Source organism: Etheostoma cragini, chromosome 7 (genome assembly GCF_013103735.1).
Source record: "Etheostoma cragini isolate CJK2018 chromosome 7, CSU_Ecrag_1.0, whole genome shotgun sequence".
Lineage (NCBI taxonomy): Eukaryota > Metazoa > Chordata > Actinopteri > Perciformes > Percidae > Etheostoma > Etheostoma cragini.
In genome coordinates, this window is record NC_048413.1 from 15,734,841 (window position 1) to 15,762,161 (window position 27,321).

General features: G+C 41.8%; 1 protein-coding gene across 4 annotated transcripts in view; it reads right to left on the reverse strand.

Annotated features, from left to right (window-relative positions):
• Window positions 1-27,321, reverse strand: part of dip2ba (disco-interacting protein 2 homolog Ba) — a 39,096-nt gene that overhangs the window by 8,330 nt on the left and 3,445 nt on the right. For 2 of the 4 annotated variants that reach the window (XM_034876983.1, XM_034876981.1), the window contains exons 2-24: window positions 10,857-10,928; window positions 9,389-9,538; window positions 9,055-9,180; window positions 8,610-8,846; window positions 8,371-8,499; window positions 7,976-7,987; window positions 7,473-7,592; window positions 6,807-7,004; window positions 6,407-6,498; window positions 6,166-6,276; window positions 5,793-5,916; window positions 5,362-5,471; window positions 4,873-4,975; window positions 3,556-3,620; window positions 3,363-3,456; window positions 2,952-3,071; window positions 2,722-2,836; window positions 2,143-2,282; window positions 1,884-2,020; window positions 1,310-1,390; window positions 1,089-1,216; window positions 766-880; window positions 329-530 (exon numbers count right to left, since the gene is read on the reverse strand). In XM_034876983.1, coding sequence (XP_034732874.1) covers window positions 329-530; window positions 766-880; window positions 1,089-1,216; window positions 1,310-1,390; window positions 1,884-2,020; window positions 2,143-2,282; window positions 2,722-2,836; window positions 2,952-3,071; window positions 3,363-3,456; window positions 3,556-3,620; window positions 4,873-4,975; window positions 5,362-5,471; window positions 5,793-5,916; window positions 6,166-6,276; window positions 6,407-6,498; window positions 6,807-7,004; window positions 7,473-7,592; window positions 7,976-7,987; window positions 8,371-8,499; window positions 8,610-8,846; window positions 9,055-9,180; window positions 9,389-9,538; window positions 10,857-10,928 — 2,781 coding nt within the window. The remainder of the gene's footprint in view (window positions 1-328; window positions 531-765; window positions 881-1,088; window positions 1,217-1,309; window positions 1,391-1,883; window positions 2,021-2,142; window positions 2,283-2,721; window positions 2,837-2,951; window positions 3,072-3,362; window positions 3,457-3,555; window positions 3,621-4,872; window positions 4,976-5,361; window positions 5,472-5,792; window positions 5,917-6,165; window positions 6,277-6,406; window positions 6,499-6,806; window positions 7,005-7,472; window positions 7,593-7,975; window positions 7,988-8,370; window positions 8,500-8,609; window positions 8,847-9,054; window positions 9,181-9,388; window positions 9,539-10,856; window positions 10,929-27,321) is intronic. The other 2 variants (XM_034876984.1, XM_034876982.1) reach the window with 1 other exon arrangement.

Genomic DNA, 27,321 nt, shown 5'->3' on the forward strand with positions numbered 1-27,321 from the left:
TGCATTCTTAAAAGTATCAATATTTACATTAAGAACTGATCCCAAAGAAGTGACATTAACGTACTTTTTATTTAACATAAACACAATAAAGTGCAGCTCTACAGACTACAGTCATTGAGTATTGAGTGACACTTCATTTAGATATCTTGAGGTGACAGAGGGACCGCTTTGAAAATGGCCATGCCAGTTTTTCCTCACCAAAAAGTAGCCTAACTTTGTATCTTGTATTTTATGAAACGATTTTGAATCAAGGAAATGAAAAATTGATTTAAATCAGAGAAGCCATTTTTTAAACTCAGCCCTAGTCGATGTGGTTAAGACGGCCTACCTGGCTGTTTCTGGCGTGGCTTGGGCATGTTTGTAACACAGGTGTGCGGGCACAGGAGGATGTTACAGGGGTGCAGGTTTCCCTCCAGAAAGTTCTGCTTGGTTTCACAGATGTGGATGCCTCCAAGGGGCGTCTTTGGGAGAGTGTTGGCCGGGACGAGCGCAAGGCAGTACAGGCCGACCTGGTGGATGCTGTCAATGGCCTGTGAAGAAAATAGGCATTATGATATATTGTTAAATAAACGCAAAATGAACACAATTATCTGAAAATGTCCTTATGAGTGTTGTTTCTCTTTGTCAGTACAAACAAGTTATTTCAACTTTTTTACTATCAGGACTTCACATAACATAAACAGTCAGTACACACAAATATTATCATAAAAAAGAAAAATGTGTATTAAATAGTCACACTAGGCAACACGATATATGTGATTTTACCTGCAGTACTCGACTCATCCACTGGAAGCTGTCTTCTTCACTAGCGTCAGGCCTCTGCTCTGCCACAATTACTATCCTCTCATCATAAAACACCGTCACTGAGAACACAGCGATCCTGCATGAGTGACAACAGAGAAATGAGCACTTCCACACACGCCACACACAGGGAGAGGCTGCAGGATGGTAAAAGGATTGTTACTTTTGGGGGGGATGAACAGGAGCCATTTTTCTATTTCCCAATAAAATACCCCCAAATTATTATTGCTTAGGCATCGATGCACCCTGTCAAATTGTACACATGCAGGGAGCAGTGAGTGTCTCACCTTCCCCTGTAAACTGTTTTGACGGGCTCCACTGCCAGCGCGGTGGCCACCAGGTCGTCGGCGTTGTGGCGTCGACCGCTCACCAACAGCAGCCCCTCAATCTTACCCACAACAAACACCAGACTGCCCTGTGGAGCAGACGGTTTAACTCAGCAAGTAAAACCAAAGTCCTACCTTATTTATTTAATGACATTTCAGAAAGCAAACTCTTTATTTCTTACCGGTCCTACAAATCCAAGCAGGCCCGTCCGACTGAAGGGAATTTCTCCTATGGGTGCTCCGGCTTGGTTGACGGGGATCACCTTCAGATTAGCAGAGAAATAAAAGAATCACATTATATTTCAAAAGGTATGCCAAAATAATTGTGATACTAGTTAAACATTTAGAGGTGGCTTATTGCCTTTAAATTATTTAAATGAAAAAATGTACTGGACAAAAACACATTTAGGACTTGTGAATGTAACAATTTCATGATAACAATGGCTCCATCTAGTGGATAATTTAAGCCTGTGCTTCTTTCCCAACCATCCATCTCCTAAACCAGCGTATTCCATGCAAGGTGAAGGGGGACTGGAGCAAATCCCAGCACATCCTGGACAGGTTACCAGTTAGACACCAGTAGACATTTCTTGTCTCATACCAAATATTTCTTTAAATGCTAGAGCATGTTAGGAGTTTTTATACTTATGCTTCACTATTTTGGAAGTCATTCTATGTAGAGATTAGTGTGTCGAGAACAGATGTGGAATAAGTCGTATCGGCAGTTCCTAAAATGGGTTTCAAACTTTGACAGACCTCAAATGTGTTCTTGGTAACCCCAGGCAGGCCGTAATACATGGTGCCTCCAGCCCGAGAGTTGATCACAATCTCTCCTATTTCATCTGTCTTGCACAGCTGAGGAGGCCCGTCCGGTTTTACAATGCACATCAGAGCTGAAACACACAGGTCACAACATTACCTACGTTTAGGTACCTGAGTTCTGACAAGATAAAGTACGAATGTATGGTAAACAGGGTAGTTGCACTGCCAATTAAAGCCAGCTCTGGTGGCTAACCTCCAGGCATGATGTGGCCCACATCCTGAACAGTGAGAGCAGAGTTCTTGTCTTCTGTGTTCACCCTGATCACGCTGTGGCTCAGCCCGCCCATGGACAGGATGGCTCTGGCTGGTAGAGGAGCTCCTCGTGCACCGGGCCTGCAGGGAAGGAACACAGGGAAGTGATGGTGAGAGAGACATAACTATGGGTCAGACAGAGAGGCAGAAGAAAGGTAACACATTGTTGAGGTCTGCTGAAGCACAAAACAAGTTGTGTCAGTCGGTGCAGGGGTTTTAGTATTTTAATCTTGAACAATGCAGAAGAGGTAAGGAAAAATCTCTTTTGAGGGGATTTTCTTAAATAACTGACAATATTTTAGCAAAGATATTACTTTTATCTACTAAGAATATTATGTCTTGACAATCAAAAACAAAAACAATTTAAAAAGTCCCATCCCTAATAATAACTAAATAAAAGTGTCGTGATGGTGAAACAAAACTCTTGTTTGCACACAAAACTAGTTTTGCACTAGTTTTGAACACCCTTGTATTATCAGAGTGTCTCTTCCTACAACATGTGAGTATGCAGATGTGTTACCTGCGTATGGCCACAGTCAGAGCCTCAGGAGAGGTTGCACATGGACAGATCACCTCAGGCTTCAGACCATGAGACTGAAACACATTCAGGAAGGCATCACACGACGACACAGACCCTGATAACAAAAAGTGGGATAAAATTACCAAAACAGGGTATACATAGTCATACATGTAAGTTTCATGCCTTCGTAGTTCTTTATTACTAAGCGTGTTTGTGAAAGAGTGACTCACATGGGTTTGCTCCATCAGCCACAATAAGCATACGTATGGAGGACAGGTTGGTGTCCCGCTGGTCCTTGTGGGCCATCATGGCCCAGTGGAGGTCCCGGCACTTCACTAAGGCCACACGTGCTATCAGAGGGTAAAAGGAATGTGTTATATGTGGTGCACTTACATATTGTATTTACATTTTGTGTATGCTATACTGTTTCTACTTGACGTTTGCTTCCATTTTCCAATGATCAATTTAATGATTCAATTCAACTTATACTCAACGTTACAGGTAGTTACTGTGTTTAGGTGTCTACTTTTATCATTTGAAATCAAACCTTTGAGTAAAATAACATAGGTATTAAAATAATAAAAATGACACAAATACGAAATATAAAAGTAAGAAATATAAAGTAAGACTGGACATCGAACCTTTGTGAATGTGGACCCTTTGCACCCAGGACATGGGACATGCTTTCATGACAGCATATGGCACTGTGATGGTGTGGATTCTGTTCATGACACTCTGGAAAAAAATACACATATTATCAATAACACATTTTACCAAAGTTAAAAAGGTCAACTAGTCTGGATATAAAGTACAAATTGTTGCATTTGATCTCACCGTTAAGACGCCATGCCACATGCCCATATCCTTCTTGCAATCTAACACATTGACCAGTGTCTCTCCTAAAATAGTAAACACAAAGACACATAAGCAAGAATGTTTGCAATCACCAGCTAACTGTGTAAAAGATGCATGATTTTTGTTACACCAACATTTTTATTTTGTTGTCCATTATAGTGCTTATTCTCCATAATCATGATCCTTAGCTAATCTTCTATGATGTGCCTCTCTGCTTAAAATCATTTTTAAGCTTGGTTTATAATGCTAAAGTATCTCATCCTTACACACGAGAGACTGTGAGCATAAGGCTGTGTTCAGATAGCATTTTTTATGATCTTGTGTGCTTTGTGCTAGAGCTTGTTGCAGGAAACAGTTAGCTGTTACACAAACTCCTGGGAAGTTAAGTGCTTGGATTTCCTTTTTCACCTTCATAGTGCCACTTTCTTGTGGCAGAGATAGAGACAGTGATGTTTACTGTACGGGACTCTCACACCACATCAAAATGGACTGACAGGTCTAATCGAGGGTTACATGATTTGCCCAAACGACGTTGGGATGAGTTTCTCTAAAAGTTAAACTTTTCACCGGCTAGTTAAGTTTCTTTAGGCCACCCCTGCGACCCTTACTGCCGCAGCCTAAACACACTCCCTCCATTCAAAAACAAATTGAAAGACTTGTGTTTTCATCGGAACGCCTGATCTAATCTGACGTGGCCTTACACCCAAATTCCACAGGATGTGGAATGGCGTCGGAGTAATTTGGTTTCCATTAAAGTCAATTTGTGTACTTCTACAGACAACTGCAGACTGTGAAACAGCTGCAACCCGGCTGCGTCCCAGCTCCGGCTATCCGCAACCCCTCCGGAGCAGATACACTGAGCTTCTACTTTTACCGAATGCCAGAAAGCTCCACAGCAATTCAGCACGGGGCAGATAGTGCGGGACAGGAAGTCGAGCACAGAAACAAATAAAACATCCGGTTAATTTTCTCACGGCGGATCATACTTCCCTGCACTACACCTTGAAAACACAGCACAGAGTTGTTTCCTCTCTAATCCTCTGGATGGACACAAACTGTTGCTGTTTTTGTGGTTCTATTCTACATGAATTTGCGAGATCTCGCCGGTCCTTGAGACTTCAGCTTTCAATCATGGCCGAAGCCGTTCCGCAACAAATCCGGACCTGGTGGGTGTTGACAGACGGCGAAGCATACAGCCAAAACGCAGTGGAGCCGTCCCGCATCCTGTGGAATTTGGGGGTAAGAGAGTCAGAGAAGCAGGAGAGGTATAAGTTACATAAGCCACTGAGCTCTGACCTTCACAGTAGTTACAGGCCTGCGTCAGGGCTTGACAGTGGGTCAGCATGGAGGTCTTGGACACAGCAACTCCCATCACTGTCCCCTCCTTACTTGCTTTATACTGGTGAAACAAACAAACAAACACACAAACACACACACATACACACACACACACACAGTTAACAAAGTTAAATGAAAGCACACAATACCTGGCAACAAACAATATTAATAATAATCATAAAAGAAATATATGTATGTCCATGAGTTACATTTTGAAAGTTGTTACAAAAAAAAATCAGATTGTAGAGGTTTTACATTTTTCAAGAGTCAAAAATTAGAGTGGAGTGCAATGGATAACATTAAACTGTAAGTGTATAATGTGTTTTCCAAAGTCAATTTAACAGGGAACATTATATTTACTTTCCTAATTTCTCATGCAAGATGAATGCAGTAAAACCAATCAAAAGTAGAAATGCCAAAAGTGTGAAAGTATCTTCTGAAGGGTACCTCTATGTAGGCGGTGTCTGTGTTGGCGGTGGGGATGTGAGGCTGCCAGTCTTTGGATGGTTTGGTCAGATACTTGGTGTCTGTCACTACCCATTTCATCCTTGGCCAACCTAGTTAACATAATCACAAAGAAACACAGACATATTTTGCTTTGGCACAAAGGAAGAAAGTGTGTTTAGGTACACTCATTTGGAACTGCACTATATTGACATTGTTCATCTTGCTTACTCAGGCCAAAAGTGAACAGTTGATACTTTACAAGCAGACAAATCCACCCATTCACACACTGTCACTCTTAACTGGCCAGTGAACATCACACTGTATATTTCTTTTAATGACTCCGTCTGACGGCTCTCAAGAGACTAAATCAGAGATGTCCGCTGCAGAGCGAGCAGCCTCTAAAGTACAATGTTGCATTTGGGCTGACTGACCTTTGAACTGGATGATTTCGCCGCTTGGTGTCTTTGGCAGTCCTTTGAGACACAACTCACTGGTCAGCGCCAGACTAACACCACAGCTACCCAATAGGAAGCCAATCTGCAGGCTGCCTGCATCCTATGGAGAGACAAGGGTCAAGAGGTGACACACACACAGAGGCCAGTATACAAATACTGTGTCAGGCACTCTACCTGTCTATATATCTGTATTATAATCCAATCCAAATTTATTATATGACTATATGAGCAATGATGCAATGTATTTACCATATACACGCAAAAATATTATATTGTTGTAAAATCTGATTTTGTATTTCTCAGTGGTCACCACAGGGGAATTAACATGACAACAGTGACATTGTTGTACCTGTCGTGACAGTGGTACCTCAATGGGCACAGGGATGACCTCAGCTAACAGGCAGCCATAGAAAGCCACCCAGAACATTCCAGGGTCGCTATTAGGATACACCAGTGCCACCTAAGAAACAGAAAGTTTTTTTCCATTTCCCTTTATACTTTGAATGAATGATTTATTTTGAACATGTATAAAACAAAAACAATTTTAAAAAGTGTTTGAGTTTGTGAGTTTCTCAGACTCAGACTCCTACCCGATCTCCAGGTTGTAGGACAGGTTCTGTCTTGGTGCCCAGTTTATTCAGCAGTGTATAGGCCAGTTTCAGACTGCGACTCCATAGTTTTCCTATGGAGAAGAGAAGAGAATGATGATTTTGTAATGTTTGTTGTTTAATTACCATGTTGTGTAACTGATCCAGGGTAGTTCATCACCAAAACCCACTGTAGCTCCTGTAGGAAATGTACTGTACATGTAGGTGTTATTCAGTTCAAGCCAACCAATATTTATTCAGTTGAAACCAGCTCATATGCAAGAGCTAAATCTACCATTTACATTTGATGGGCAAAATAACATGAACAATAACTTTGGGCTATACAAAACCTTTGCGGTTTACTGGCTACATTATCATTTCAATGAGTAGAGGCACTACACACCATATGTGAGTGTGTAGAGGGGTTTGCCAGTGACGTCCAGAGCAGTGAGGGCAGGGCTCTTGGCCTGGGTGGCCCCCCAACGTGCCAGGGCAGCCTGCAGGGCTGGAGGCCAGTTACTGACCACTCCAAGGGGCTCCCCCTTCACCGGGATGATTTGACGTCCCTCTGGCTTTGGGGTGTTGGGGTCCGGCTGGGGCACTGGACAACAGCGGACATAAGAATGAGAGGGAAGGCAGTAGATGATTGGGAAAGGCCAAAAACATGCAACATTTATTCTTTAGTGGAGTTTAGTTAGGTAAATAATAGTTCTTATAATAATTTCATCTTCTTTTTGACCAGTTATTTTATGTTGAGCGTCCATTAATTATACATAAATAGTATTTACCAGTTATGTTATGTATGTCAATAGCTGTATAAGTAAACAAAAAATTCAAACATTACAAACGTTGATTTGAAAAGCATAAAAAAACAGCACTCACAATCAGTCTGAATGAAGCAACAAATGGTGTGAAATACTGTTAAACAGACTACGTTGGATCTTGATATGCATGCATTATGAATGTGCTCACGTGAAAAAGCGAGGGTACATACCTGTCATTATTACAGTTAAACCATTTTTTCTATCAAAAAGAAAACATGAATGTATATGCACACTGTGTGTCTCACCTTCTACAATTTCCTCAGAGTCATCAAGGAAGAATTCGCTGAGTGGTGGTCTCTTCGGCCGTTTGAGTGTGTTCAACAGCTGCTGGATCTTAGTGGACACCCTGCTATTGACAGGAACACCTGGACAAACACCAAGACAACAGCCACTGTCAAAAACATATGCAAAACACACAGCCAAATAACACAAGCACACACCCACACATGTAATTCCATAGAAACACAAACACTAATCTACTTTATCACACACACTCTCTCACAGGCAGATCCCTAGGCACAAGCACGTAGTCAGGATGAGAATCAGCAGCAGGAAAGATTCAAAAGGAAAATTTATAGAAGACACAGATTGGAAGCTCTATAGGAAGATCAAACATAGGAGGTTCTCTACATCTAAACCTATGACACGAGACAAACATAAAGACAGAGATACAGACACCAGGCTGGAAAGCAAGCCAATTTGGGCCTCTTCAGCATCCCTCCCCTTCCCTGATTTCGACTTATATTACCTTTTCTTTTTCCTTTTTTAAATGAAAGGCAAGACAGGGACAGGATTAATGGACCCAAAAGAAAGAACACAAAATATCTGATTAGCAGCATTCACCACAGTGAAATGAGGATAAAGTTGAAGATGATTCTGGATGACCACAGACAGATCATTTATGATTCAAATGCATCAGCCTCAACGTCACTCAACTGTCATGATTAGCACATGCAAATGGTTTGACCTCCCAATCTGAAGAAGAAAATTGATAAAATTGATGTGTTGAGTTCAACACATTTCAGGGATAGAAAGCTACTGTGATTTTTCTCCCCACAGTAGCGGAAATGTACACCCTGTCCTGATATATACATTGATACCACCACCAGACATGTATAAACATCTTGGCTTGTGTGGGTGTACCGTCTGCAGTGTCCAGGATGCTGGAGCGGCTCTGTCCACGGCTCATGCCCCTTACCGCCGGAGGCAGGTCCACCCTGGACCCCGTCTCCAGGGGAGTGGAGGATGTCACATCTGGGGGGACACTGTTTTCTGGAGGAAAAGAAAGAGGAGGTCATAAATAGGAACAACAGTCAACCATCACTGTGATGTATCTATCTGTTAAAAGTGGAGTAATTAATAAGTGTTTTTTTTAAGCTTACCTATGCGTGTGTGAGCCAGTACATCGGCCAACAAGGAAACCGCAGGTTGGGGCTGGGGCTGGGGCTGGGTCTTGGGCTCTCCATGGGAGAGGGTGGAAGAAGCAGATGAGGACGTGGAGGAGCTCTGGACAGAACGGTTGATCCAGTAATCCGGGCTCTGCAGGCTCTGGGCTAGCACTGCACTGAAAGCTGCCTTTCTGCGCAGTGAACCCTCATCCTCTGATGCAGAAGATGTGTCTAATGGAAAGAGCATCAAAAGGACACATTTATTATTTTTCTTACCCTCCTTAAAAGGGAATCAAAAGGTAGAATCAGCCACACAGCATCACCTGTACAGTTGGTAGAGATACAAAGTCTTTATCCCGAGACACTTCAGTAAGGTGAAATATCTTAATTGTCCAGAGGGACCATCAGCTACCCATTGAGTGTGAGATATCTAGTTTACCTGGAGGTGTGCAGGTTTCTATGGGAGACTGGACAAAGGCTGAGCGTCTCTTTGTTGGCATCGGCAGTGCCATCTTCTCTTCTTTGTGTTTAGCCAGTGCTGCCTGCACGGCCTCTGTGTGGATGTCTACATAAACAGCAAAAAGAAACGGGGACAAACAAGTTAGTTAAACCTACAGAAAGAGAAAAAGTATATTAAAAAGAGTGAGTCCACAAGGCTGACTATTCATTATTGCTGTTATTAGACTATTGTTATTTATTTAATGTGATAAAATGTGATTTTATTATTTTTATTATTAGTAGTATTTTTAATGTGCTGTATACAAGCTGTGTACCTGATCTGTAGCGGTCATCCCTGGCCCCTCCACTGCGGTGTGCACGGTGGTGTCTGGAGGCTGACGATGTGGAGGGGCCCGGGGCCTCCGGACTCGGACTCTGGTCGGCACTGTGGCCCGGGGAAAGCTGTACATCTGGCAGGGACAGATCTACAGAACAGAAGCAGGTATGTGCAGTCAGTTGTGACGGCTCTCTTGCCAAATCAATGCATGTGGGAGCCCCTGTCCAGTCTCCCAGGAGACTGAGAACCAATCACAGTCTCTCTCTTCGTCCAGCCGGCACCATGCCTTTGTTTAGTTGGGTCCGGCCAGGTCAATAGTTTTCATTCATGATTACTTAAACATCATTCCCTATAGATTTAGTTTTTATTGTTATTCCACTATGGTTTCTTGTCATATTATTTAAATAAATAGTATACCTTTTAGTATCATGAGCCAGGTCATGACACATTAAAGACACATGTAGGGCAACATCAATAAACAACAAACAAACAAACAAACAAACAAACAAACAAACAGGAGCTTTTGGAAAGTTGCACATTATTGCTTTACATTATGCCTATACAGCTACATGTAGGCATAAATATTGTATTATAGTCGAGCTCTCTAAATTTAGCCTCACTACAGAGCCTCTGAGCATGAAGTAAAATAAGGACATGTACTTGACTGATGCAACTAGACTCAAGCAAATATGTTTTAGTCAACTCCTCTCAGACGGCCTGGGCCTTATGTTTGTTTGTTGTTAATAGATGTTTCCCTACATGTGTCTTTATTGTGTCATGACCTTGGTAGATGATGCTTCAGAGGGATAAGGAGGCCCAATGTGATGCTTTAACATTCAGAGCAAGCTGCCCATAACAAAGCAGAACACACTAACAGCTAATATAGTGCACTTCCTTATGAGGAAACACCACACCCGTTAGTGAGTCAGCTGACTGAGAAAAACTGAACAGATCATCTTACCAACAAAACAGAGGTGACTGGCTCATAGTAGTGCAGGGAAACTCTGGTACTTTCCTACTTATGTGACTGCTGGTAAAACAACACTGGTTAAGCAAATTGCGGTGCAGTTCTCAGGCAAGTTGTTGGTCTTACTTTATTTTTTATCATATGTGCAATAACCATTTTGGCCACTAGAGAAAGCCAGAGATTCTGCTGACATCTTAGACAAAGAGAACTACAGTCTCACAGGATATTCAGTAAAGCTACTTTTTATTTGAACTTGAAAAAAAATCCTAAAACCAAAGTTTTTTGTTGGTAATTCTCTATACAGATGGTGAAGAAAAATTATCCGAAATGCAACGTCCTGCATACTGAAGTCATGACTTGAGTTCTTCTGCTGCGATTACTTTAAGTTTCTGCATCGCAGAATGACCAGCACCAAAATTGCTGACAGAAGAGGTGAAGATTACGCAGGCAAGAGGTGAAATGAGGAAAAGCAACAAGCGAAAAAAGAACTTGGTCTTACTTGGCAAATAGGGGATGTAGGAGGCCAGCAGCTTGGCTCTCTTCTTCTCATAGCCCTTTTGCGTGATGTCACCTAGGAGAGAGGACAGCGACACCACACTGTTATGTTAGTTATAATTACCAGTCAAACACTGGACAACTGCGCGCACACACACACGCACGCACGCACGCACGCACACACAAACCAGATAAAGTACACACTACACTGCTCTGACACACACACACAAACACACATCCTCTGCTTTAGCTAATACATTTGCAGGCGTTGAGTCATAATAATAATCCTCTTTAAACCAAATCTACTGAACTCCACGTTGACTCAGTCCATTTTACAACTAACAACATAACTAGGATATAACACCATAGTTGGGCCTTACATTAGCCTCGGTCAATAAGCATGATGAGTGCACAAAAACCTCTTCCAGGCTACAAACCCAAATATGATTACGGCAACTAGCAGATAACCTTGCGAGGCAGAGAACAATGGCAAAAATGAAGGCTATCTTGAACAGTTAGGATAGTAAGCAGAGCTAAAAAGAGGCCATGTGAGCCGGTTTCACATGGGACTCAACTATTTATCTCTCCCCCCACCCTTTTTTCCCCACTGTACACTCCGCCCCACCCGTATCTCATTCGGCCTTCAACTGGCAGGACTCGCATTGTTACCAGAATTTGTTGGAGAGCAACAGAGGCAATACAAAGTCCACTCAACTGGGCCCTCAAAACACACAGTCTGCTTGTGCAGCAAACATGTATGAAAGACACATTCAACAACATACACACTCCCCTTGTCAATACACACACAAACAATCCCACTACAGCAAACTATCTTAGTTACTCTCCTTCCTGTGTGTCCAGCGAGAACACCGTATGCTATGTCAAGTGCAATGTGCCAAAGGACTGCTTAGCCTCAATCCTGGCACCTCCTCCACATTGACCAGTGACAACAAGGAAAAACCTTATCCAGCCAAGTGAGAGGAGGACAAAATGAAGAAAATCAAAGATAACAGGGAGGAGAGGGTTGTGGGTGCGAGGTGATAAACACATGGTGAGAGCCACTGGCAAAAGCGAGAGGGAACATAGGCCGGTGTGTGTATGAAACAACAATGGAAATAAAATGAGGAGAGAAAAGGGGGAGCAAAAATTCAACAGCAGATTGGAGGGTGGTGGGCTGGATAATCCGGCACTGGGTGGGGAGTCCCATTTGGGACTCAGTATCTGTGTGTTTTAAAGCTTTCTCACACACTGGTCACTATCCGCTGGTGTGTGGCGTTTATCAGGAAAAACAACAGAATCAAAAAAGGAAGCTCCCTTTAGGATTGAGTATGTTAGATTGCCAGTATTTGAGTTTTGCATTCTTTTATTTCTGATCCTTTCCATGCAGGAAACTCCTGCCGTTTCACAACACTGAGAAATCATGGGAAACAGGGGACGAGAGCGGGAGCAGTGGGAGAACACATCATTTGCAGAAAAACAGTGTTTGATTAAGTGTTGAGTGCTTTGTCATTCTCTGCGTAAAAAGGCTCAAATAGGGTGTCCGGCAGTAAGCTCTGACTTCATGCCTGGGTACACACACTGACCTGAAATGCACTTAGGACGAAAAACACAGCAGCACGTGTGTGTTACAGTCTATTTTCCTTGTTTCTCTTTCTCTTGTGATTACTGCAAGCTTGTTAATGTGGAGGAAAGCACTCAGAGACAAACATGCAAGCACACCCATCGCCTGCAAATCGTTTGTAGTGGACTGGAAGGTCATTGTTGCTGGGGACAGGGTTCTGTCAAGCCTAGCCCTAGTGTCCAAGTGGTGCACGGAGGGAGGAAGGAAGGGATGGAAAGATGGAGGGACCAAGAGGGAGGGTCATTAACACAGACAGAGAAGAGTCTGTATTAGTGTGAAGGCATAACAACAGGCGAGGGCTGGCACGACCACACTGGCTCTGTGGCTGGCAGTGGGCAGAGACACAGAGGGCTCTGGGTTGAAAGAGTGTCTGTGACAGCTGCTTCAAAACAGAGGAAAATCTGTATGTTTTGAGAGCAAGAATGTGGTGTTTTGAGTATGAGCACGAGCAAAACAGTACAGTGACTGTGTGTGTGTGTGTGTGTGTGTGTGTGTGTGAGAGAGAGAGAGAAATTTGAGGTCAGGGGACAGGATATGAGCGTCACCCCACCCTGTGTACGCGCTGCCAAAAGCGTCTCCCTGTTTCTGTCTAGAGAAAGAGGAATGTGCTGATTGGAGAACACCATGCTAACATAGAGGGCCAACTGGCCAGAAGAGCTAGCCCATTGGCCAAAAAGTCCCCTGAGGTGCAGGAAGTGAATTTATTTGTGTGTATAATATATACAGCTGGTGCAGGTTAAAGGGTGCTACAGTACACAGAGGATTGAATGCTGACTGAGCCATGACCAGCGTTGCATTACAGGCCTTCTCTGTGAGATGTGTCAGTGTGTCAAACCAGAATCATGTGTGATTTGCTGTCCAGGCATGTGCTGGGCCTGCTCGTCATAGAAGTAGTAGTAGTAGAGGCTGGTTTCAAAAATTGTGTGTAAACATGTCTCTTGAATGTATATTTTTACGGTCGTCTATTTTTTTGTGTAAGCAATCATCATAATCCTACCTCCTGTCATCCAGTCTTTTTACAGTTTGTCTTCATCAACCTGGTTGTGTAAACAGGCCGAGCGAAGTGGCTGTTTTAAAGTTCAGTAAAGTCAAGATGGCAGTGACCTTCTTACTCATTCTTTAAACTGCCGCTGTTGACCTCTGACCTCGGGCAAGTCAGATAGGGGGCTGATCCTTTCACAGCTGACAGCACAAGGTCACAGATGGGATAAACACACACATAAACAGCATTCCCAGTTACACCAATAATTATAGCAAACTACATTCTGACATAAATGGACTTACAGTAGGACTCACGCATCCAGGCATTAGGGACCACTTCAGTTTTAATCTGCACTGGCATTCTCCGGCACATTAGAGCCTTTTGGGTCTGTGCAGCTTATCTGTGTGCACACTGTGTTGGTTGATGCCATCAAATATATACGCATCTTCAGAATTCTACAAATCTGCAGCCCAATTCTGGTTAAAATGTACAATTACAGCTTTTCACATGTCATGGTGTGATTTAAGATTATAGGTGACAAGATATCTGTCCAAAACAAAACTAAACTTTGCCTTTATAGTATAATTTTCCAAACTTTACTTAAAAGGGTACTAAATATGAATGTCTTAATAAAAATGTCATGTTTTTTTTCAAGTAGCTGATATGTTGAATCATCTGACTGACTGGCTGTTGCTGAAACACAAGATTTTGTTTCTTAGGTAATTTGGCTGTCTCAAACAAACACATCAATGTGTATAAATGATGAGTAATAAACAGCACATAGTCAGAGAAAGCTGTGTGGGGGGAATACACAATGAAACTCAAACAAACTGGGACAAATCCTCACAAAAAGCACCTAAATCCATATGCAAGATTCCAGTTCATTTCGTAATGAAATTACTATTGAAATGAGAAGAGAACTATAAAGAATGTGTTCAGTTTGTGTTAATTACCTGAAAAAGCAGTTTAATTCCAGCTGCCACTATCAGCACTATGGTACAAGTCTCAGACGGGTACATAAAGCTCAAACAACAAAGCCAGTTTGCTTCCAGGCTCTTTCGATCAGGGTAACACCTGCTGCTAATTTTTATACTGAAATGTTGCTTTTAGTTCTTAATTGATATTGCTTGGCTATTCTCAATTTTGGAAAAATGTGCCTTTCTGCCTGAGAGGCTTTGTGACTTACTTTTTTTAATGCTAAAGTTTTCCATGCGTTTTCTGGCGACAGCACATTTTCTTAAATGAAAAACCCACCGGCAATTTAATAAACCAAGAGTGAAAGTGCCTTTAGTTGTCTTAAAAGTATAGAGTAGCAGTTTGGGTTATACATGAATATGGCAGTATGGCAGAACAGGTTTTCTGCCAGCAACCCAGGGACCAAATGATGAAAACACCCAGGGACCAAATGATGAAAACACCCAGTTAACAAATGATGAAAACGCCCCCAACAGTGTAAAAACAATGTAAAACAATACATAGGAGGACCCAGTGCAGTTTCCGGTAATCTCATAAATCATAGGTCACTGCAGAGCTAATGTTTGCTCTCTTAGACACAATTATGAGATAACAGTTGATGCTAACAGGCAGGAGAGAGTCTGTAGTTAACACCCGGCCTTCCAGCAACCTGCCCAACACACAAAGGAACAATCAGATTAAAGTTAGTTAAGTACAGTGCAGAGGTACATTTGTGTTGTGTGTCCGTGTGGTGGGGGGAAGTAAATGGCTTTAGGAATCAGTTAATTACCCTCCCAGTACCTCTAACGACACTAAGATTACGTATGAACAAAATACATTGTCAGTTTTTCACTTCTCTGTTGAGAATGTGACAACAACACTTAAGTCTCATCTCGTTAAATATAATTTGTATCGTTTTCTGTAGATGACGCAAAGGCAGAACACATCCATACTCTCTACTGTGACCCTTAAATACACACGTGTATTTATCCCCCCCCACTTGTAGCACCCTGTAATTACTTTGGGTAGCTTAGCCTAGTGTCATCCAGCTCTGGGAGGAAGCAACAGGACGGTTTCTGTCACCCACAATTTCCTCTTGCCTCACAGTATTAGTTCCTCTCTCTACATGCACACACAGGTTCCTTACTGTACCAAAAAAGCACAAACATCAATGAACATAACTACCTAGATCAGATTTACAGTGGTAAATTAAACCTATTTTTAACATTGTGAGAAACATCCAGCTCTATCCCAACCTGTAATCTGAGATTACATCTAACCTAAAAGATTACATCGCTCCGTCTGGACACTTGTGTGGACTTGTTAAAAGAAAAGATAAATGTGTGAACTGAGGCTAGCCTCTGAGCCTGTAGTGTAGAGCTATCTTCTACCTCTGTGAGGTCATGGTTGGGCCTTTAGCCAGCGATACTGGTTCAATATGCACAAAGCCGTCTTTGTTTATGAGTGGTTTATTGTCTGTGATGAATTACAGTGCTAACATGCAACACTGTTACAACTCAATTCCACGAGGAGTAGATACCAACAAAAGTGAGCTATTCTCCCGTAGGGTCTTGGTGAGCAGCTGACAGAGAGAAGAGACAGAGCACACAACCAATAACAGAGATACCACACACACACACACACACACACACACACACACACAGCATGCACATTTACATGTAAATACACACGTAAACACAGTGGCTGAGAGAGGAACTAACTTCACCCACAGGATCTTATTTATAGAGCGGAAACACAAAAACAACAAGCAGACTGCTGAGAACATGAGTAAATAGCACTCAGTAGGAAATGCAAATGAATAAGCCTGACACCAAGGCCATTTAATGGCACCTGGTCATTAGTCAAAGTAAATGGTAGGAGCTTATTACATAGTTCATGCTCTAAAATGGAAGCCATACCCCTATACTTCCCATACTCTGGATTTCCATTCCTATACATGATTTAGTCCTCATTTTTATTTATAATACTGTGAACCTGAGCTGAAACAACCAGCCTATAATTGTTAAGTCCAAGTATTTTTATCACTGGTTAATAATTCTTGTAATTTTTCAAGAAAATGTGAAATATTTCCTTCTTCTATGTTACAAATTTTGAGGATTTAGTGATCATCTTTGTACAATACGATAGTATATTGAATACCTTTTGGTTTGGGAGTCTTAGCCAAGCAAGCGATTAGATAACATCAATTTTAGGAAATGGCGGAAATGGGTATTTAAGTTACATTTTCATAGACAAAACCATTCATTTATTACCTAAGTTAATAATAATAAGCAAGTTTATTGATAAATGAATTAGTTGCAGCCCTACTCTACTCTCAACACACTTTTGATCAGCCTGTCTTGGTCAACTGTCAACCGCACAACAATGTTTTAAGAAAAAGAGCATTTTTGATTTTCCAACCTGGCCCTTGTGACAGATTTATGGATGGCATGTTCCTACGTAACGTTAAGGTATTGGAGTTTGAAAATGACCAAAAAATTGAAGTATCCAAACCCTTACACTGTGTATAACTCTCAGATCCCAGTCTGCAGGTACTTTTTCTCCGTGGATCCACAGCTGAATCACAGTTATTAAAAAGTATCAGCAGCAATGTGGTCTCATTCAGGGGGTATTTTGTTCATGTCTAGAAAGAGATCGAAACATGTATTCAAAGCCCTCTCAACTGCAGGACCAATGTTTCCCACTCCGAACGCTGGCCTACAATTCCTCTAGGACACAGCTAGCCCATGTGGGGGGGGGCGGGGGGAAGAGATTGGAAAGAGATATAGGGTTTGTATTTGGTTGGAGCCAGCAGGTCTTGACAGTTAAGTGAACTGTCAAATCATGGTTGAATAGGGCTGTGCAAAATATGGTTATCATTAGGGCTGAGTATCCTTAAAAAATGTTACCGATGCCTGTGATGATACCGGTACAGATACACATACCGTGACAAAAATTACAATATTACACACTGCGGTACATGTCTTTTATATTTTAAGCTATGTCACGCACACTGTAGTCAAGCCTCTTAAAGGTGAACCATTATGCTTTTCCATATTTATTGTCATATCTATAATGTTAGATGTTGGATTTTAATGGTAAACGTGGCCATATTTGTTGCTGTGCAGCCATTTTCTACTGCAGGTTGGTGTGGCAGATCAGATTAAAGCTCTTTCTACTATTCTGATGCATTATCTTGTAAAAAGTGTATGTCGTTCAAAAAGAAGAAGATGCAGACTGAGATCTCCATGTAAGCACAGATCAGCTTACAATCAAACGTACGTAACACCTGGATTTGCCAATACACGGTGAGTACTATGTTTAGGAAGTGAGCAGCAAAGCGGATGTTAACAAAAGGTGCGAATAGTATTGAAAACTGAAATTGAAACCATTACGTGGCCCTGGTAGAACAGCGGTAAGGTGGGGCTTATAAGAAACTAGAGAGATAAAGACAAAGACATAAAGACAAACTCAAAATGTGCATTATACATATCGTGGTCGCTGTGTTAATTCTCTGAACCTGGGGCAATCCGATATTCCTTTAGGTACGCCATTTAAACACCTCCATAAAAATAACGGCGACATACACATAGACATGGTGGCCAACTTTTTTATTCAACCCTCCCTGACTCAAACACCTAATCATTTCATCAAATCACCAAACACTTTATCTTAATTGTTTTGGTCCTACTGGGATCAAAATTAAGATTATTCCCACTATGAACTGACAGAAACATCCAGCCATCAGACCGGACAGTCAGCATCCTGAAGTTGTTTTTGCCAAAGAAATAAAACTAATGTTCCTTCCAAGCCTTTAAAGCATTCATATTCTGTTTGAGTGCAGACTGAGTATTGCCCTACTTCCTCCACTACTTCTATTACATTGTGTATTTTATATTGGCAGAGCACTCTTGGGCCAGCTGTGTGAATACAGTGGAGTTTTGAGCTGGGCACAGTTACAGCATTGAGAAAGTCAAACTGAAGAAGAGAGTACATCCATAAACCCGAAAGGTCTAGAAAACTATTTTTTCTCCATAAGACAAGCCTTTTCACTGATTTATGACTACTTACCTTTCATTAAAATTTGACAACCCCCTTCTCATCTGTTAATATACTTTCACATACTCAATTGGGTCACAATAATTCCCCAAAGACAATAACAGGCATTCTGTACAATCCTGGCAGTCAAAGGTTGTTTTGTAGAAAAACTCAGAGCACATTACTTCATCAAAGTGATAAGACCGGGGTGCACAGATAGCTCAGTTGGTAGAGCGGGCGGCCGTATGTAAAGGTTTACTCCTCGACGGGGTGGGCCGGGTTCGGCGCCGACCTGTGGCCCTTTACTGCATCTCATTCCCTCCTCTCTCTCGCCTTTCATGTCTTTATCTGTCCTGTCAAAAATGGCCGAAAATGCCCCCCCAAAAAAAGTGATAAGACTGGTGAACAACTGACGTCAGAAAGTCGGTTAATGTAGTTTATTCTTTAGTCAGGTTGCCTTTATGACGTTGATGAGCTGTTAGCCAACATATTGCACGTTCGTGGCATTATGGGTACAGATGAGTGACACTGCCTTAGAAGAGAGGCCAGATCCCAGACCCATTTCTGGTCTGATTAGCTGGCTACCCTGTCACTTACTGTAGAGATTACTAGATGGTTTATCACGTAGAGCCGCTGCACAAAAATTACTTAAACATTGTATTGGATGGGACTATCGCAATAATCTGATCATTTATAAATAAACCATTTTCAAAAGGAGACATTTAGATTTATCATAGTGGTTGAAGCGCAGGTAACACCTGTGCTTTAAGGATTTTAATGTGATTAAAGCCCTGCCGCAACCACAAATAGACTGTAATTCTGTAAGAAACACTGCAGAGCGTGCATAGCAGGGAAAGTAAGCCAGTGGTATCCGGTTTCACCGTGGCAGTGTTGTAGTTAAGAGATACAGGGGTCAGAAGTGTAGACCAGGCCTGACCTGAGGTTCACTGAGACTTGTACATCAAACTGAATTGTCATTTCTTTGTTCTGTTGCTCCAATGTGGTCATTGAGTACTCAAGACAACATATCTGCAAACCCCTGCCATATGAACTACACTTGGCTTAGCAACAGCCTTCTCCATGTTCCATCTCTGAATGACATATGCACCAATGATGCTCTTTGACTGTGCTTAATTGCTAATGGATGATGGGTTAAAATAGGACATTAATGTAGAAGGAGGAATGTTAACCAGGCAGCTGACTCATTAAATCAACATTATAAGCTCATAACAAGCCAGAGTGGTTATGTGGGGTTGAGTCTACAGCTGACAGTGAAACTGTACAGGCCTTACTGCGTACGTTCCACTCTGTGGACAGCTCATGGTCCTGACCTCCCACCACCCTCTGCTCACAGTCATTAAACAGCCAGTCATCACGATGGGAATCTATCGCTCCACTCTGAAAACAATGGCTCTGAATGTGTGGGGATGCTCAACAAGTTGCAGCAGCAGAGGAATGAGTAATAGAAAAATGCAATGTGGTATAAAAAAGGTTGTATAAATAGCTCTCAAGTTCTAAACACACAAACCTCCCAGTCAGTGAATACATTTCACTTGCCTTCCCATGGAACTGAAGGTGCTATATCATTATATTCATTAATTCTATAGTGAAGCATTCATTTGTTAATTTATATACTGCTAGGTAGCTTATTCTATAATAATACATCATGTATTAATAATCTAAATCTGTAAAGTAATGTCATGACAGGTGTATTGCTCCGGACTCAAGGTAGCGCCGTGTGACGTTCTTTGGATGAGCAGTTCTATAGAAAGCTGAAAGACTGCAGCAAACTGTAACCAACAAACAGCAGTTTCAGAGAATGATTCAAAATGCTATTCAGAAGTACTGTAAACCTTTAACACATCTGGTGACAACTCTAGTTACCTTAAGTGTCTCAGATTTACTTATATGTTAACTAGTGTGCACAATGGTTGTGCGAGTGGCGAGAGAAAGTTGTCAAATATTGGGATATTTCTAGTGACTGTTTCATCACAAACACAGCCAACTGATTTTGAAAACATCCAGACGACAGTCAATGTGTCGTCACTGTCTGTGGGAGCATGTAGCACGACGCAAACCTGCTGTACAACCAGAGCCTCCCACTGATAGAAGAGTGTGAGAAATCCTGTGATGATAGCATAGCAACACAGATCAGCCTTTGGCAGCAAACAATCAAAAAAAGCAAATCTCCAGGAAATGACTAAGGCCAACCTGTAATTGGGATTCAACTAAGTGTGAAAATATTAACCCAATGTTTCCATTCCAGGCTATTAACATACAATACATGCAACATTGCCTGTGTTATTCACATTTAAGGATTATAAATTTGATGCCCCACCCATCTAATGTCTTTTCATAGCCTTTGTTTTACCCTTTTCTCTGGGGAGTTGAATTAAAGAGGTCCATCACTACAAGCCAAGCTCCAGCACAATATGTTCTGAGGGGCCAGGGGAGGTATCCATCAGCTTGTTGAGGGGGATTCCTGAGGACTTATCCTCATTGGTATTTTTTTGATAACCCTTTGGCTCCACACAAGAATTAGGACGAGAACTAGTCAAATGTGAGGCACACATCCAAAAGAAAAAACTAATTCAACAACAACAACCCAATGATTGAATGACAGGGAAAGCAGTTGACCTTTTGGAAACTTTCATTGTACATATACAGCAGGACTGCTTTACCCCTAAGCTCTGGTTTCCCATCAGCCCTTCCTGTGACGCAGGCCTGCACTTTCATATATAGAAACTGACCAGCTGCTGAGAAAACACCCCTTGTTCTATACACCCACTTTGAAAGGCTGTAATGATGAGCTCTGACTGATCAGTTGAAGAGCCCGAGTAAGAGACAAAGCCGATGAATAACATGATTTACAACTAGGGGTGTCACGATTTTGACTATAAATCAATAATTGGTCAAAATGAGATTTTGACTATCAAAATCAGAGGAAGGATCAGCAATTCCCTTAATATTTTCTCCACGCCTACGCCTACTACGCCTACTGCGCACGCCCGGAGAAAAAACAACAACAACTGACACAGCGTAGCTTACCAGCTGGTAGCATCCAGCTAAAGACACAGGTTAACGTTAGCTTACCAGTAGCCTGCAGCTTGACTATTTCAGACACAATGGGCACCGCCAAAGTTGGAGATGACGGTTATACAACAGAAAGTCCTCCGGGCTCCCTGAACCCACCGTTGTGGCAACATTTTGCCTTTCCCATGAGCAAGTGTAGTGAAGCGGCTTTGTTGTAAAGTCTGAAGGTGCACAGACTAAACGATTTGTCATAAACTAAGAAACAAACGATGCTACCGGCATTAATAACTAAGCCTAACTGTGCTGTCACTACTATTTTAGTGATTTAAAAGCAGATTGTCACATTACTGAGAATACAGTTATTAGAAGGTAATATTTGAAGTCAAAGCTAACTCCGACAGCTGTAGGGCAGCTAACATATGGCTAAACTTTAGTTTTCTTTATGAAGCTCCTTGCTAAGCTAACGTAACTCGCGATGCAGTAGGATTTTAAAGTCATGTTGAACCTATTTCCCATCCTTCTTTCGATTTCCAGACGCAGACTGTCACTCCCCCCTGTACTAACTTTACTCGGTACATAACGTTAGCTTAAACCTCACAATGTCTTGTGTTTCTCAGTCCCGCTAACTTAATGCTCACAAGACGTGACATGAGTGACACATGCGGGTAGGCCAAGGCGAGAAGAGGGAGATTAGCAAACATTAGCCAACATAGTTATTAAAAAAGTCACACTCGAATAGTAATTTCTGCATTCAAACAGTATTGATTTTTTTACTATTGAAATTATATTTGAATTTTGGTATTTGTTCCAACAGCTCTATCCAAAAAAAAAAAAGTACAAATTGAAAATTGAATCGTGGAATTGATCAATCGTGACAACCTTATTTACAACAGACAGCAGGTTTAGGGTCAGATGCTCTAGTCATTTCCATCATACCCAATAGCATAGTAGTTACATGAGGCATTATTTTTTGCAGTCTTAAATCACATGAAAAGTATTTTAAATGCATTGGTAATACAACTGTATTACTAAAAAGGAGAAACAGTGTCTATAAAGATCCAAATATCAGCAAAGTCCCTTTAGCCTCCAAGTTTCACTGGATTGTGTCAAAAAGGACCTCACAGTTCCATCCAAAATGTTTACAGACACGATTTTGACTGTTCAAACAGCTATCTAGCAATCTAACCTGCAAAATGACATTAGTGAACTGACTTGTCTGAATGCTTGTTTTTAGCAAGCCAAGATATGGGTCCATGCTAGTTTTTTTTTTAAATGTTTTCTGTTGTTCACACTTTGACACTTTTAGTACTGCTGATCAAATATTTTCACTGGCTATATGCAAAGGCATAATCCATTTATGTAAATCTACTCTTTGCGACTGATTCTAAAAATATTCCTTCATGATGTGTTCATTGAAGCTTTGACATTTTATGTTTATCAGGTGCCAAAAAAATCACTGGTCGTGTCATAGAAAAATCTAATCTGAAAGCAAACCATTATATAGACATAAACACAGTGAACCCAACAATGGAAAACTGGTAGTTTCCGGAATCCCAAAGGCTCCTGCTCAGAAATGTCCATGTTTCCCTCGAGCAGTTGACACATCAGCAGGTAAGGGTGTAAACACTTCCTACTTGCACCCGCATTACCACACAAAAACATGACCAAATATTCCCTTTGATAAAGTGGAATTTATGGTGATTTCCATGTCACATTGGCATGAACATGAAGCCAATAGCTGCCTACAAAATAGGAAATCCTTCTTAACACCCATAGTATCATTTCATCGGCAAAATTGTTTGAGTATACACAATTTTCAGGTAACATGTTAAAAAAATTGAAAACCACTGGTATGATGCTTTAACTATTAGGATACGTATAGCAACTTTCTCTATGGTTCAGACAGCGGCTGATTTGCCAGAAAAGGGCAGTTCACAGGGTTTGTGTGTATTTCACACGCAACCCCTGGATGTAACAGTGAACAACATGTGGCTGCCAACTAGCCAGTTGTGGCAATGTTTGCTACTGGCTGCTGTCTACTAGCCAGGAACATTAGCCTCAGCGAGAAAGAAATACACACAATTAGGACTGACTCTTTGGGACTTTGAGAGGGTGGCCTCCACTGCAATAATGGCGGAGCTTTTGTGTCAAAGAGATGCTTGTTTTCTCCTCCTCAGGCATGAAAGCAAATTTGTCTTGCCAGCCAGGTCTATTTATATTCACAAGAGCATTCTTCAGCATTAGCACAGTCACATGGCCCGCCGGGCAGTGGATGTAGCCTGGCGATACATTTGAGGGGCTCTGCATCAGCTCCCACAGTGCGACAACACCAAGACACAACAAGACTGGATTTCTGTTTTTGCCATCAATGAGTTCATCATTTAGCCTATGAGGTACAAAACAGAGTGTGAATCAGGCCACACTGTCTGGTGTGTCACAGCCTGGGCCCCTGACTAAATGACTGCAGGCTACAAAAGAACAGGGTGATTATGCAATTCAACATCAGAGAGGTGCTTCACCGTTGCCATCAGCCCAGTTGAAATTAGGTTGGTCAAGCGGTGAATGCAAGTGGGTGTTGGATAGACAGGGAGAAAGGGTCTGATATCACATAATCCCCATTCATTCTGCACTTATGATGAGTCATCGTTTGCATCAAATTCAGTAAACGGCCCGGTGAGAAAGGAGGTTAAAACAGGTTCTCTCACTTTGTGGTGGATTGATGTGCCCCTGTAAAGAGGACACACCTAAGTGCAGTGACTCACAGAACAAGTTGGAAACAGGCCTGCCTCAACTGTTGTATTTCTGCAAACTGAGATACACAAGTAAGCTACAATATCACATCACTGGATGAATGATAATGTTTGCTGTAAAGTGAACTTGTATTTGTTGACTGTAGGGAAATTCTCTATAAACTTGCCTACCTCCACAGGAAGGGGAGAGGCGGAGCACAAAGTCTGCACCATTTCAGTGACAGAGTTCTGCTTTAGGTTACTGTACCTCAAAAGAGAGGATGCTTGTTAGCACAGAGGCTTGAACCAAGGCCCTTCGTGGCACTCTACAGACACTATCCTGCAATTTCATGGCTTCCATGTGTCATCTCAGACGTCAACAGCGCAGTAACACACGAGTCCTGACACTGTGACAAAACACAATCATGTACTATTTGGGGTGCCCTGGTGACATGTCATTCCCCTCTCTCATACATACCGGTCTTAAGCTTTCCAATCCAATAAAAAGGCAAAAGCCCAGAAAATAAACCATGTCTTCAAATACATAACGGTGGAAGACTTAATTTCATGGAACAGGATTAGAAGAAAGTAATCTTACTAATATTGTTGATTTGTGCCACGATGCCCAGCCCTACCTGACATCATATGTGAGCTCGTTCAACAAGTGAACAACTTCTACTGTAGAAAGAGATGTGCAGGTCTGGAGGGTTGATGAGTGGGATGTCAATACATCTCCTGGCACTAACTCAAATAGAGTCAGTTTGGTGTTGTTTTTTCAATGCATGCCTCAACTTCTACCTGGGGAGCATAAAGAAGTCACGCTCACAAACCACCCACACCACTCTGTGAGGGTGTCCTGATAATTGAGAGCACGTGAATAATTCAACCTACAACAGGTTTGGAGGAGGAAATGGGATTGCAGCCATCATTAACTATTCACAGTTTAACAGTATTATGACACACACACACACACACACAAAACACACACACACACACACGCACACGCACACACGCGCACACGCCAAGAGTACCAACCATCTGCTTGGACCTAAGGCCTTGGCTCTGAAGCTAGGAGGAGTATTTGTGCATTTTGGGCGGTAACGGATACATATACTGTACTACCCACATATCTAAACAGAAATATAACTTGATATGTAAACTCTTCAGACTGACCAAAGCTCATTTAAATGTGGTGAGGAATGATAACGGACGGTTTAAAACGTTGTCTTGCAAGTAGGACTGAGCAATAAATCAGTTTTGTTCTTTATCATCCACAAAAACGCTGATAAGAAAGTAGAATGGGTAACAGTTGTTGATACGTCTAATTGCATAAGAACAGATTTTTTTTTTTAAATAATAGCATTGCAGCATTCAAGAAAACATTATGAACAAAAGGAAGTATTCGAGTAGTATGTAATTGCAATGTTCCAGATTTCCTTTGGCTGGGGTTTTTGTTGCATGTCATTGTCCCCTATGCCCATCGGACCTTATTCCTGCTGTCATATCAAATCTGTTTATTTTCATGACTATTTACAGTGTAGATTCTCACTGAAGGCATCAAAACTATGAATGAACACATATGGAATTATGTACTTAACAACAAAGAGTGAAATAACTGAAAACATGTCTTATATTGTAGTTTCCTCAAAGTAGCCACCCACTTGCTCTGATTACTGCTTTGCACACTCTTGGTATTCTTTTGATGAAATTCAAGAGGTAGTCACCGGAAACGGTTTCCCAACAGTCTTAAAGGAATTCCCAGAATGCTCAGCACTTGGTGGCCCTTTTGCCTTCACTCTGCGGTCCAGCTCTCCCCAAACCATCTCGAATGGGTTCAGGTCCAGTGACTGTGGAGGCGCAGCACTCCATCACTTTCCTTCTTGGTCAAATAGCCCTTACACAGCCTGGAGGTGTGTTTAGGGTCATCCTGTTGAAAAATAAATAATGGTCCAACTAAACACAAACCGGATGGGATGGCATGCCGCTGCAGGATGCTGTGGTAGCCATGCTGGTTCAGTATGCCTTCAATTTTGAATAAATCCCCAACAGTGTCAGCAGCAAAGCATCCAAACACCATCACACCTCCTCCTCCATGCTTCACTGTGGGAACCAGGCATGTAGAATTCATCTTGTCCCCTTTTCTGCATCTCAGAAAGACATGGCGGTTGGAACCAAAGAAAGAAACTTGGACTCATCCGACCAAAGCCCAGATTTCCACTGGTCTAATGTCCATTCCTTGTGTTTCTTGGCCCAAACAAATCTCTTCTGCTTGTTGCCTCTCCTTAGCAGTAGTTTCCTAACTGCTATTTGACCATGAAGGCGATTTGTGCAGTCTCCTCTTAACAGTTCTAGAGATGTGTCTGGTGCTAGAACTCTGTGTGGTATTCATCTGGTCTCTAATCTGAGCTGCTGTTAACTTGTGATTTCTGAGGCTGGTGACTCAGATGAACTTATCCTCAGCAGCAGAGGTGACTCTTGGTCTTCCTTTCCTGGGGCGGTCCTCACGTAAGCCAGTTTTGTTGTAGCGATTGATGGTTTTTTGCAACTGCACTTGGAGACACATTCAAAGTTTTTGCAATTTTACGGACTGACTGACCGTCATTTCTTAAAGTAGTGATGGACACTCGTTTCTCTTTATTTAGCTGATTGGTTCTTGCCATAATATGAATTCTAACAGTTGGCCAATAGGGCTGTCGGCTGTGTATCAACCTGACATCTGCACAACACAACTGATGGCCCCAACCCCGTTAATAAGGCAAGAAATTCCACTAATTAACCCTGACAAGGTACACCTGTGAAGTGAAAACCATTTCCGGTGATTACCTCATGAAGCTCATTAAGAGAACACCAAGGGGTTGCAGCACTATCAAAAAAGCAAAGGGTGGCTACTTTGAAGAAACTAGAATAAAAGACTATACTTATATAAGATAAGTTTTCAGTTATTTCACACTTTTTGTTAAGTACATAATTCCACATTTGTTCAATTAGAGTTTTGACGCCTTCAGTGATAATCTACAATGTAAATAGTTGTAAAAATAAAGGAAACGCATTGAATGAGAAGGTGTGTTCAAACTTTTGGCCTGTACTGTGTGTGTGTGTGTGTGTGTGTGTG